At 54.6% G+C, this 12,076-nt stretch overlaps 2 protein-coding genes and 3 non-coding genes across 5 annotated transcripts; all 5 read left to right on the top strand.

Annotated features, from left to right (window-relative positions):
- Positions 1-223: 223 nt before the first annotated feature.
- On the top strand, positions 224-3,310 carry LOC115502169 (outer dense fiber protein 4-like). The gene is made up of 4 exons (XM_030297360.1): positions 224-461; positions 1,022-1,168; positions 2,815-2,946; positions 3,243-3,310. Exons 1-4 carry the CDS (start codon positions 224-226, stop codon positions 3,308-3,310), a joined length of 585 nt encoding a protein of 194 aa, XP_030153220.1.
- A 2,482-nt stretch (positions 3,311-5,792) lies between these two features.
- Positions 5,793-10,959, top strand: CE2H19orf48 (chromosome E2 C19orf48 homolog). The gene is made up of 3 exons (XM_030299371.1): positions 5,793-5,852; positions 9,135-9,177; positions 9,548-10,959. Exon 3 carries the CDS (start codon positions 9,610-9,612, stop codon positions 10,483-10,485), a length of 876 nt encoding a protein of 291 aa, XP_030155231.1. The 5' UTR covers positions 5,793-5,852; positions 9,135-9,177; positions 9,548-9,609; the 3' UTR covers positions 10,486-10,959.
- On the top strand, positions 7,446-7,536 carry LOC115503588. Its single transcript, XR_003965427.1, has one exon. It is a non-coding gene; the product is annotated as a small nucleolar RNA SNORD88 (small nucleolar RNA).
- LOC115503589 lies at positions 8,955-9,050 on the top strand. The gene has a single exon (XR_003965428.1). It is a non-coding gene; the product is annotated as a small nucleolar RNA SNORD88 (small nucleolar RNA).
- Positions 9,390-9,480, top strand: LOC115503587. Its single transcript, XR_003965426.1, has one exon. It is a non-coding gene; the product is annotated as a small nucleolar RNA SNORD88 (small nucleolar RNA).
- Positions 10,960-12,076: the final 1,117 nt, after the last annotated feature.

Raw genomic sequence — 12,076 nt, 5'->3', positions numbered from 1 at the left:
AGCCTAGAGGCTAAACATCTAGAGGCAGGACCTGAAGGATACAGGCCAGGGAGAATGGACGTAGAGAAGATAGTCTGAAGGCTACACTGGGTGGGTCATGGTCTGGTCTGGCAGTTGGACTGGGGTGGCTGGGCTGGGTGGCTGGACTCAGTGCTGACACTGGTGGTGGGCGATCTGCTACAGGTGTCAGAGAAGGAGTAAATGCAGCTATTCACAGCTGCCCATGGGCTGGCGGCTGCTGCATGGAGCCAAGAAGATCAGCCGTCAGGTGAGCCTGGCACTGAGCCTGGCTGGCATGGTGATCATCGGTCTCATCACCCTGGGCCAGCCCTGGATCCACTTCCAGGTTCCATTGACACCCCCTGGGGATCCTGATGGCCCCTCGACCATCCCCATCAACACCATCTTCTTTGTGCAGTGCCCTGACATCTCCTGCCTTCATGAGTACGACCAGAATGCTTGTAAGGCCTGCCCTATACTCACCCTTCCTGGGACTCATCTCTCTTCTTTGTCCCAGGGACCCTTCTCTGCCCTCTCTAGGATGGTCTTCACTGCCCAGGGTTAGTCTTCCCTTCTCTGGGATAGTTCTCACTACCCCCGGATAGTCATCCCTTCCTCCAGATGGTCCTCATTGCCCCAGGATCATCCCCATTGCCCTATGCTCACCTTCAATTACATAATACCCATCCCCACAGTCCTCTTAACCCTAGGATCTTACACATTATCCTGAGACTTTTTCACCCCAAGGAATCTTTCCTCATCACACAGAACTGGTTCCTCAATTCCCACCCCTCTTCTCACTGCCCAAGACACTGTTCTCACTGACCCAGAGGTGTGCCCTCAATGCTAAAGGCATCTGCCTTAATATCCCTTCTCTACAGCCCAATTTCAATTTTCTTAAAATGAGAAAGAAAAATTTGCAAGGGAGAGGGTTCAGGAATACTCCTAGCCTCATGGGGGACCCTGTCCCCCATGCTCAGTCGGAGGGCCTCTTGGTGTTCTGCTTTTCTTCCTTCCCCAGACTTGTTGGACTTTGCCTGGGCCTTTCTCATCCTTTCCAGTATTGCCGGCTTCTGCCTCTGCATCATGCTCATAAACATCGTCTTCTTCACCAGCTCCAACTTATCTGTGCTGGACTTCTCCAACGTCATCATCAGCATCCTGACAGGCATGGCAGAGAGATTTATCCCTCAGGAACCAAGGCGAGGAGTACCTTGCCCAGTGCCCATGATGATATCCAACCCCCTCCCCACCACATTCCAACACCATCCTCATCCTCACATACATTGCCCATCCCAGTTCTATCTCCCTCCAAATCTCTGATCAATCCCAATAAAAAATATGAACTTCCAACAACACAACCTCATCTCCAGCCCCAATACCAGCCTCCAGGTCACCTGCCACCTCTCCACATCCCCACCCCCCATTCCCATTGTATCTCTTTCCCATCTCCAAACCATCCCCACTACCATCCCCAACCCCTTTCCAAATCTCAGCACTCATTCCGAATCCAACCCAACTCTATCACCTGTGAACCTCACTTTCAAACTCAACCAAAACCCGTCCCCCACCGCACCCTCTGTCCTCACCACTCAAACTTCAACCTCTACCCAATACCCATTTCCAGTTCTGACCCAGCCCAAATCCTTTCTCCCCCCCACCCCCTGCCCCCTGCCCCGGCTCTGTGATTTTGTTCAAGTTACTTAATCTTTCTGAGCCTACAGCTTTCTGTAGGGTGGGGGTGAAATTTCCTATCACGTGGAGATGTAGTGAGGATTGGATTAGAAAAGGTTGGCACCTGATGGAGCTATTTAACCTTGCACAATTCCTTACCATGATAATCCTTCCACTTGACCCAAATGTCTCAAAATTGATATGCTAATTCTAACTGATTAGAATTAGTCTAGTTTTCAATTTGCATTGCCAAATCACACTTTTTAGAAAAGGAGCTGGGTTGGCACATTAATTTGGAAATGAAGGATATTACGTTCCTATCATTTGTAATGGTTGACCACAGCTTTTAGTTTTATCAGGAAAACATTTTTGGACAATGATAGCAAAGTCAAGAGTAGGAAACATTCAACTTCCTATTTCCTTGTTTGCAAATAGTATTTATCCAATTTGTCTGGTAGCTCTTCCCAATTGTTTACATATAAGGTACAAAGGGTAGAAAACACCTCAGTTTTATGTCATTTAATATAAGACATTTTTCTACAAAAAAAAATCTGCTCAGTCTTTTTAATTAAATGAGAAACACCTCTTATATTATTTTTCAACAACATAAAGAAAAAATGACCCAGGTCTTCACTACCTGAATTTTTTTTAGGTTGAAATATGCAGAATGAGTGGGTTCCTAGTCTACTTCTTCAGAAGCCCAAAATTAAAGACCCAATACAATAATAATCATCATCATCATCTCAATTCTTGTGGGCTCACTGTGTGCCAGGAATTGTGCCAATCTCAACAACTCCTCATGACAGCCCAAGGAGATGAGTCCTATGATTATGCCCATTTTACATATGAAGGAAGTGAGGCTCAGAGAGACGGAGTAGTTAACCCTAAGGTGGGAGGGAGAGGCAGGACAAGAGCTCTGTTCTGGTTGGCCGCAAAGCCTATGGTTTTAGACACAACCCAATGGTCCCAACGTGCTCTACCATGACATTATCAAGAGCCTGTTTTCCTGCCTGCGCACAGAGGTACAGGGAGGCAAAAGGAACTGGGAGAATATTGAGCAAGAGCCAGGCAGCCATACAACTATGGGCAGGGGTCTGCGCACACCTGATGCCCAGCTTCCTAACACCTGTACTCATGCAGGGGCCAGCATGATACTGGGCATCCTGTTCTACCTGATGCAGGCCCATGAGTACCTGCAGGAAGGCATGACCTACACTCTGGGGCTCAGCTTCTACCTGGCGTGGACCGGCATCTTTCTCTTCCTGATGAGTGGTCTGGGCTGGGCTGGGGTTGGGCTTGGGCATGGGTCTTCAGGGATATGGATAGGGACTGAGTGGGACAGAGTTTGGGATGAGGATGGGTTGTGGACAGGGCTGGACAAGCTGGGATTGAGGTGGGAGAGGAGGGTGGGGTTGGGCATAGGGCTGGATGAGGGGATGGGGTTGGGTTTGGGTTGGGAAATGGATTGGGGACAGGGTAGGGGTGTGATTGGGCTCGGGAAAAGAATCAGGATCTGGAGTAGGCTATGAATGCTGCACCTCACCCCCTCTGCTCTCTTCCTTCTTCAGGTTTCCTTTCCTATCTGAACTACATGAACTTCTGGTCCATCCTGGCGCTCCAGGCCATCTGGACTTGATGGCGCTCCAGGACACAGGAATGACCCCACCGCTGGCCTGCTCCCACAGCTCCCTGCCAAGCACTTGACAACCCTACTCTCTAGTCCCCCACCCCCACTGAGAGTCTTGCCCTTTTCGGTCCCCTCTTAATCCCCCCACTCAGATTAATAATTTAAATAATCTGTACGTTTTGCCCAGAATATTCTCTTAGCTCAGTACCTTCTAAGTGTTCTGTGGAAATGCCAACTCTCATGGGGGCCATCCCTTGGGCCCTCTGGGGTAGAGGGACAGGTGAGGGAAGCGATTCAGAGGAAAGAGACGCAAGGCACAAGGTCAACAAAGAGGCTGTGCCAATCGTTCCTGGCATACATACAAATGGTGTCAATCAATATTCGTTGAATAGCTGATTCTCTCCAAGCCCTTAGGGCTTCATCTTTTACTTCCCAGACCCCCAATAATGTGCCCCTCCTGAGGTAAATTCTCCCTGCACCCACACCTCACCTCCTGCCCTTACCAGCAGCCCCTGTCATCACTTCCTCTTTCTTCTCACCAAACTCCTCCAACACAGGGCTGTTCTTTTTAAAAATCGTCTATCTGTGTATCTGTCTATCTATGCATCCATTTTTAAGGCTGTTCCATGTAGCATATTTTTGCTATCAGAGTCATTTGTTGAACAGGGCACGGTTGAAACTCAAGTACAAATTTATCTCACTACCTGGGTCCCCCTACAGGCCCTTGACCTGGGGGGTCCCCTCTACCTCCCTTTCACACAGTGGTTAAGCTGGAAGGGTTGAGTCTAGGCTCTGCCACCTACTAGCTCCGTGACCTGTGTCCAGGCATTGACCCATCCGGGTCTCAGTTTCCTCATCTGTAAAATGGGGGTAATGATAGTACTTCAATTTAGAGTTTAACATAACACCTAGTTTGTGCTCTTTAAGGGTTGCTAAAATAATCCGCTTCTCTCCCACAAAAGGCTCTCAAATTTGTTCACCTTTAATGAAAATAAGCTGCAACTATATGCCAGAGACTGGATCCATAGCAGTGATCAAACTAGACACACATCCTTGTTTTTATGGCTTCACATTTCCGCAGGGAGGCAAAACAGATATGTTAGGGATAAGTGCCATGAGGAAAAACAAAGGAGGGGAATAGAGATGGGTCTGGGAAGGGGCAGGGGCTCTATGTCAAGGTAATATCTGAGCAGAGACATGATTGAAGAGAGGAGAGCCATGGGGATAGGTTGGGGGAAAGGATTCCCGGCAGAGGGAACAGCAAAAGTTCTGAGGTACAAACGTCTTTGGCAGGTTCCAGGAAGATTAGGGAAGCCAATTACTAGTGTACCCTGAGCAAGGGAGAGGGAGACAGGGACAGAGGGGGAACAGGGGCTAGGTCCCTCGGGGCCTTGTGGGCCACAGTGAAGACTTTGCTTTTTACTCTGGGTGAGGCAAAAGCCAGTGAAGAAAGGTCTCCTTTTGTTAATATAAGGATATGTTCCTTTTACATCAGACTATAAGCTTCGTGGGAGGTGTCTCCTCACCGGAAGAAGACAACCCAAATGACCAGCTAAACAATGTGTGTTCCACTCACAGAAGGGAATATTTGGCCCCTGTTTAAGGAATGAGGTCACTCTGTACTGATCCGGGGGAGACTATTTAGGGGACAAACTGGAATGAAAAAAAAAATCGCTACCCGTAACATGTGTGCGTATACAGCCATAAAATAAAAAGTCCACACCACACTGTTGACAGTGGCGACTCTGGTGAGTGGGTTTGAAGTAGAGGAGTTTCCTTTTTTATCTCTGAAAAGAATGTTTCCGATCAAGTCAGCTGAAAGACACTCCTTAGAGCTTGAACCCTCCCTACCAAGAACCCAAGCCCCCAGTCTTAAACCATCTAAACTGGGGGGTGGAGGGAGCACTTCCGGCCCTCACACAGCCCAGGAGTCCTGGCCCCCATCCTCCTCCTCCCTTAGATCCAGAAGCCCAGCCTTTCGCCCGGGCGTCCAGGCACCGACCCCTCCTCTTGCTGCGCGGAACGAGCCTCTCATTCTGCGCCACGCTACCGCTACCCCAGAACGTCCCCCGTCGATCTCCGCACTGGCCCCGCCTCCCATTCCTGCCTGCGGACTCAGTCTGGGTCGGCCCCGCCCCTTCCAGCCAAAGCTCGCGCCACTGCCGCGCTGGCAATTCCAGGGGCCTCCCTTTCTGGCTCTGTCCCGGCTCGGGGTCCTTCCCCTTTGCCGCCCGCCTTTGCCGCCCGCCTTTGGTGCTGTCCTCAGAGTTGCCTGACGCTCATGAGAGGGCAACGGGCCCTGATATTCCCCTGTTTTTTTTTTCTCCGCCTCTAGGGACAACACTGTATCGTCGGTTTAGGAAGATTTTTGGAGGGAACAGGCATTATTCGCTTCCCCAAGCACCAAAGCTGGATTTCCGGCCCCGGCGCGTGTGTTGGACGCCTCGGGGCGGAGCCCGGGCAGGGGCTTGTGGCGGGGCTTGCGAGCGGCGCGCACTATAAAGCGGGACGCGAGGTCGCCCGCGCACGCTTTGAAGAGAGTGAGGGTCGGGTGAGCTGACTTTGTCTTATGGCTCTTTTTTTGTCTGCGCGGCCGGGCGTTGGGGTCTGGGTCGCTCCTGTCGTGAGGTGCCCGGGGCTGCGGCGGGGCGGCCACATCGTCGCGTGGAAGGGGTCAGGCCCTTGTGAGACCCCAGCGCGCGCTCCGAGGCGAGCCTGGGGATCTTGGCGGGGTGGGCAGTGGCGTCCGAAGAGGCTGGCGGCCCTTTAGGGGCCCTCGGGGTGGGGAGGACTCCTGCCCCCGGAGCGAATGAGGGTTTTCAAGGCCAGCGCTCCTTGGCCCCGCAGCCGGGCTGCGCCATTTCTGTTTCCCACGTCGCAGAATTCCGCCATTTTGTCCGTTTTTCTTGGGGGCGGGGGGGGGGGGGGGCGCGTGTGACCCTGAGTTTTTCTTGCTGAGGTTTTCCACTTCTGTGCTGGCTACATGAGCTTCCCTTAGGAAGTCGCTGTTTTTTTCCATTCCACGTGGCTGGCATTTTATGCAACCTGCAATAAAGATATGGGGGAGGTAGAGGCAGGATCTCAGGGTTTACCAAGAGGTAAGTGGGGGTGTGGAGTCTCTAGATGAATTACGGGGTTTCTGAGAGCCACATGGGTGCGGTCTTAGGAGACAGCAAGTGGGGCCTTTAGCCTCAGGAATCATTCGGACACGGTCCCTCCAAATACCAGAGTTTTGTATTCACACCATGCACGAGTTTCGGGAAACGTTACTTCTGAGCTAATGGGTCCTTAATTCAGGTCTTGGACATCCGTTTCCCCATCGCCGAGGAAGCCCGGCCCCGGGGCAGCTAGCTGATTTTCTATGTCCCCACCAAGACCCAGCAAAAATCCTCCCTGAGTTTCTCACTTCAGGCAGCCACCTGAAAATCTGTCGAACTTCATCCCAAGTGTTGCCCTGTCACAAGTGGAAGGATTTGTTTTTTTTTCCTCCATCACTGGCGCGCCCTCTTTTCGCCATTTTCCAATGTATTCCTTTCTCATCCCTTTTTTTTTTACTTGTTAAAATCCTCACACGTGCGGGGAAATACATATAAGTGTAACATTTTGCCATGCTTGCTTTATTTCTGCCTGGTGTTCTGAGAGCACGTTTTTAATTTCATCAGAAATAATGGGGTCTCCTGTGTGCTTTGTGTCTGTGGTTCCTGAGCCCTCTCCAAAATGTCTTCCTCTGGTCTGTTCCAAAATGGTTGCAGAAAAGGGTCTCTGCTCATCGTGAGTGCTGCTTCTATGTTAGGGTTGGGGTTTTTTCCCCCTAGGAGAGCTCCCTCCTCCTGCCACCCCGGTAGGTTCTTCAGGGGATTTGCACCTTAGCAGCTTTCACTGTCAAGGGTTAGTAGCAGGTGTAGCCAGTGCCAAAAGTCTGTAAAATTAGGCAAGGGGAGGTAGACACTGGGTTTTCTCCATGTAGGGGGTTTGACGACGGTCCCCTTGTGGACCGGTGACACTGGGGAGGTGGGGTCGCCTGGGGTCTGCACAGGAAGAATTGTGGACTTTGATACCCTCCTGGTGGATTTTGTGCTTCCCAGTCTCTAAGTGCAGTTAGTTGGGCCTCTCTGTTCCTGAAAGTGAGTGGCCTTGGGGACCTGGGCTCCCGTGATGTCCGGCACTGGGCTCTGATCACCCCTGAGGATTCAGTGCGCCACAGGACCTTTGACACCTGGGGATCTGAGGAGCCCTGGTTTTGAGGTCTCTGGACCCTCCCAGACTGTTCCTCCACCCTTACCAAGTCCTTCCTGTGTTGCACATGTGTCTTCAAGCAGAGGGACCGGCCACTAACATCCCCTCTCGGTGACAACTCTTGCTTCCGCCCGCCCCCCCTCATCTAAAATAACCTTACCTTCATTTGGGATGACTTCACATCAGATAGCTCTGGGACCTAATTTATGTGCCAGCATTTGTGCTGGAGATTTACATGCAAATCCCTGTTCATTTATAGCAGCGGAAATCCAGCCAGAATTGGGCCGGGTCCAAATCCCAGCTCTGCTGTTCATGGGCTCAGAGAGCTGGTCTCCTGAGCCTCAGTTTCTATATCCGTAGAGCAGGCACAGCACAGCCAGCAGCATATGGGCCCGAATCCTCTGCACGGTTGGGGGTGGGTGGTGGTGATACTTCCTACCTAAAGGTAAGGGTCGGACAAGATGGAGAATACACGGATTGTGGCAGGAAAAACTGAACATGTATCTGGGTTTCAAGGAAACGGACCAATTAAAGCTGATTTTCAAAGTCAGCAGAAGAAAAGAAACAAGCTGTCAGCACTTCTCACTGTTCACACTGAGGGGTTTGTAGATTGAACTTGGACAGCCGTCCTTGGATGGATACACTGATACAGTTAGTAAAGTTACCCTCCACTTTACACACTAACCATTGTTTAGAGAACGTTGCACAAATGTTTCAAAGAGCCCAGTCATAAAATGGGCACGGGACCTGTTGTCTGAAAAGAAGCCAGTGTTCTCTGGTCTGGGGCGATTTGTCCCTGGTCCTTGGATGTCGGGAGTGGACAGAACGATGGCCGTGGTGCAGTAGGATGCAGGCATGTTCTCTGGGAGAGCTCAGGGGTGTCCGCTCTCGCTGGCTGGCACTTTGGGGGGAGAAGCTCCTTTCCATGATTGGGGGGGGGTGCTCAGTCTGAGGGCCTGTGTTCTTCGCCTGAGGCGTCCTCTGCGGAGCTCTGAATGTTTGCTGCAGCGGAGAGGGCGTTTCCGGGAAGATGGGGTAGGAAGTTGCCGTTTGTGGAGGGACGTGTGAGGGGAGAGCAGAGCTGGAGGCTCTGGGAGGCAGCTAGGGAAGACAGACCTGGGGTGCAGGCTGAGCAGGTGTGGGGGTGTCTTCAGTGGGGCACTGCTTTGAGCTGGGCGGGGTGGGGGTTGGTGGTGCCAAAGTCAGTTGTGGCGGATCGTACAAGGTGACGGCCAAGGATAAGCCACAGTGAGGCTTGGTCAAGGGGCATCAAAAGGCACGTGATCAGGGCTTCTTGGCACCCCAGTGGCCGGGTATTGTGGTCATTTGTCCTGCCTGGGTGAGCTCTCGTCTGTCCTCCCCCTTAGGACTGGAGCCAAGTGGCTCTGTGACCTGAGTGAGGAGGGCAAGGGCACCAGGGCCCCCATGATGTCCAGCACTGGGCTCTGACCTCCCTTGAGGACATGGTGCCCCCCCCCCGCGACCTTTGACACCCAGGGGGTCTGAGGGGCCCCACTCTGGGGACAGAGGGCTGGGGGCCGTGGTTGCCTGTGTCCTCCTGACCAGCTCTTCCCCTCCGGCTCCTTCCTGTCTGCAGGTGGTTCCTCCAGAGTCAAACGGCGCCGCTGTCCCTGCCCTTGGTAAGAACAGAAGAGGCTCCTTACTGGCCGTACCATAGCAATAAAATCTATCGTGAAATACGTAGATTATGGTAATAATACAAAAGCAAATGCCGAGTGGTTGCCCAGAGCTGGGCCCCGTGCTAAGCACTGGATGAAGTGTGGGGCGGTGAGGGGGAGGACACGGGAGACATTGCAGCGACCCTGTCAGCGCTCCTGAAGGGGCTGGCTTGGGACCCCCATGATGTCTAGCACTGGGCTCTGACCTCCCCTGAGGACATGGTGCCCCCCGGGACCTTTGACACCCGGGGATCTGAGGGGTCCCGGTGGGGGGGAGGTGCTGGGGGGTGTGGCTCTTTTCCCACCTGACGGCCTCTCCCCTTCCCTGAAGCTCCTGCCCAGCAGCACCCCTCCTGGCTTCCTGCTGCTCCTTGGCAGGGGACAGCCATCGTCATGGCCGAGCGAGCGCTGGCCCCCACCCAGATGGGGCGGGGGGACCGTTACTACACGTACACCGAGCTCCTGGCCATCTCGCGGCGCTTCAAGCAGAACCCCAACGAGCTCATGATCACCTGGATCCTGCGAGTGTATGACCAGGGGGGCCCGGCCCTGTCCCTGAACTCTGGAGAGCTGGCGCTCCTGGGCGACCTGACCGGCGATGCCATCTTCAACTACCACTGCAAGACGCTGCGGGGTGGCTGCCAGACGCTGCTCACCTGGCTGCTGCTGGCCTGGCGCCAGCGCTGGGAGTCCTTCCTGCACTTTGAGGCCACCGAGCTCCCCTTCCGCCCCTGGACCACCATGGAGGAGGGCATCCAGCTGGTGCGCGAGCTGGGCATGCTCGACTGGATCTACCGCGAGCCGCCCTCACCCCCCGCGCCCGAGCAGGGGCCCTGGCCGGCGCCCGAGGACGTGCCCTTCACGCAGGGCCTCCAGCGGCGCCTGCTGACGGCCGCGCCCTCCGAGCTGCGGCTCTCGCTGGTCAGCCTGCTGGTCAAGGGCATGACGGTGCTGGAGGCGGTGATGGAGATCCAGACCATCGCCGACGTGGGCCTGCTGTGGCGCCAGAGCCAGCCGGGCCGCGCCAAGCTCATGTTGGGGCCCAACCCGACGCGCAAGGACCTCACGGGCTGGCTGCTGAGCCATGGCGTCCCCAAGGAGAGGGTGGACAAGCAGCCCACCAAGGTCCTCCTGGAGCTCTACATCAAGGAGGCCAAGCGCAGCCGCGGCCACCCTGCCTGCGTGCTGGGGGACGAGCAGCCCCCGCCTCCCCCCTACTCAGACCAGGCCTGTGGGGAGGAGCCGCCCGCACCCGTGCGCCACGACTAGGCCCCCCCGGGCACGGTCTCCCCGCTGCTACTCTGCGGGGTGGGGTGGTGCTGGGCTCCAGGAGAGACAGAGTCCATGCCTCCTGAGCACCCCCAGGGGGGACTGAGGGCTGGTCCCTTTGCCCTTCTCCGGACTCCCGGGCCTCTCTGAGTGCTTGAGGTGCCCTCGCCCCCCGGCACCCTCTCGGTGTCACCAGCCAGAGCGGTGGAGGGAAGCGAGCCGGCCAGTAGCCCTTGGGTGCCTGTGCCCCCATCCCCAGGGGCACATCCCGTTACATTTCAGCCTGTTACACTTCAGGCCCATTGGCATGGTGGGTGGGCACCCCCACCCTGCCCCACCGGCCCCCAAAGCACTACAGGCCAAGTGGGATCTCCGCACAGCCCACGACTCGAAAGCACCTTGAAGTTTGTACCCTTTTTCTTAAGCTATTTTTAAATGCAATGTTTTTACCTAATAATTTAAGCATGTACAACACTTTGGTTTTCCGGGTGCTTCTTTCTGGCTTGGAATGATTTTCTCTTGAGTGTGTGTGCGTGTGCGTGTGCGCATGCAATGCCTGCCTTCTAAAGCGGACTTTTGCTGCTGGCTCACCTGGAGAGGGGGCAGTCAGTCCTCTCTGCTTTCCAGCTGGATGTGTGGCATCTGGGCCGTGTCTGTCACACCTGGGTTGAAAGCGTTGGGGCCAAGAATCACAGCTCCGTGGGGACAGACCACCCAGATGGTCAGCACTAGGCACAAGGGCGCTCATTGAATGTGCGTGTCGCTGTGTCTGGGCTGTCCTAACAGACAGGGTTTGTGGTGTGGTCCTGGTGTGAGATTGCATCCGGAACCCTCTCGGGGCAAGGGCAGGGGTCACGCAGAGGAGCCCCCATCTTTCCACAGGCCATCTCAGTATGCTGAAGGCGGGGCTCCTGTCATCCTGCTGGAGCCACTTAACAAAGAACCTGCAAGTTCTTTGAGTCAACGTAAGCAAGAAAGTGCCCTCCTCTCCAGGGATACATGAAGACCTTCTGAGGTGCCCTTATGGATGGGTCTGTTGGTGGTCTCAACATAAAGGACGGGGTTCTCCGGCTTTTCCAAGCTGTGCAGACAGGGCTGCTGACCCCAGTCCAACCCTGCCCAGCCCTTTCTGCACCCTCCGCCCAAGGTCGAGGGGCTTGCACCTTATTCCCCCTGGGGGGCGGAGGTTTGGGGTCCCGGTGGCTAGGAGTAGCTTCTTGCTATGAGCACCCGCCTCCCACCTGTAATCACCTCCTGCATCCCGGGCTCCCCACTGGTGGTGCTGGTGGGTTCACACAGACCACCTGATGTAGGTATGCTCATCAGTGTGACACGTGGGTTATGGCCTTTGAGGGGATTGGTGTCTCGGCCCAGGCCGCCCAGGGGGAGGCAGCCCCCAGATTTGGCCACCCAGTGCTTGCCACGTGGTGGAGAGAGTGACGTCTCCCCTCCCGGTCTGAGAGGTTAAGTGCAGGGGCACTGGAACGGGCCTGGAACCAGGTGCCCCCACAGGGCCTGCTGTTTTATTAGTAGGTCTGCAGGAGCATTTTTTAGTCTTCAGTGCCATCGGTGCTACATTTGCGAGGATGGA

The sequence above is a fragment of the Lynx canadensis genome, chromosome E2, assembly GCF_007474595.2.
Source record: "Lynx canadensis isolate LIC74 chromosome E2, mLynCan4.pri.v2, whole genome shotgun sequence".
Taxonomy (NCBI): domain Eukaryota; kingdom Metazoa; phylum Chordata; class Mammalia; order Carnivora; family Felidae; genus Lynx; species Lynx canadensis.
The sequence above is the reverse complement of the archived record's forward strand: the minus strand, read 5'-3'. Positions and strand labels throughout refer to the sequence as shown.

What these genes read in the sequence shown, in the direction of transcription:
- LOC115502169 (XM_030297360.1), top strand. Translation starts at nt 224, where the DNA reads ATGGGCTGGCGGCTGCTGCATGGAGCCAAGAAGATCAGCCGTCAGGTG. An exon ending in CATCATCAGCATCCTGACAG is followed by an intron (nt 1,169 to 2,814) that starts GCATGGCAGAGA and finishes GTACTCATGCAG; the next exon opens with GGGCCAGCATGATACTGGGC. An exon ending in CTTTCTCTTCCTGATGAGTG is followed by an intron (nt 2,947 to 3,242) that starts GTCTGGGCTGGG and finishes TTCCTTCTTCAG; the next exon opens with GTTTCCTTTCCTATCTGAAC.
- CE2H19orf48 (XM_030299371.1), top strand. Translation starts at nt 9,610, where the DNA reads ATGGCCGAGCGAGCGCTGGCCCCCACCCAGATGGGGCGGGGGGACCGT.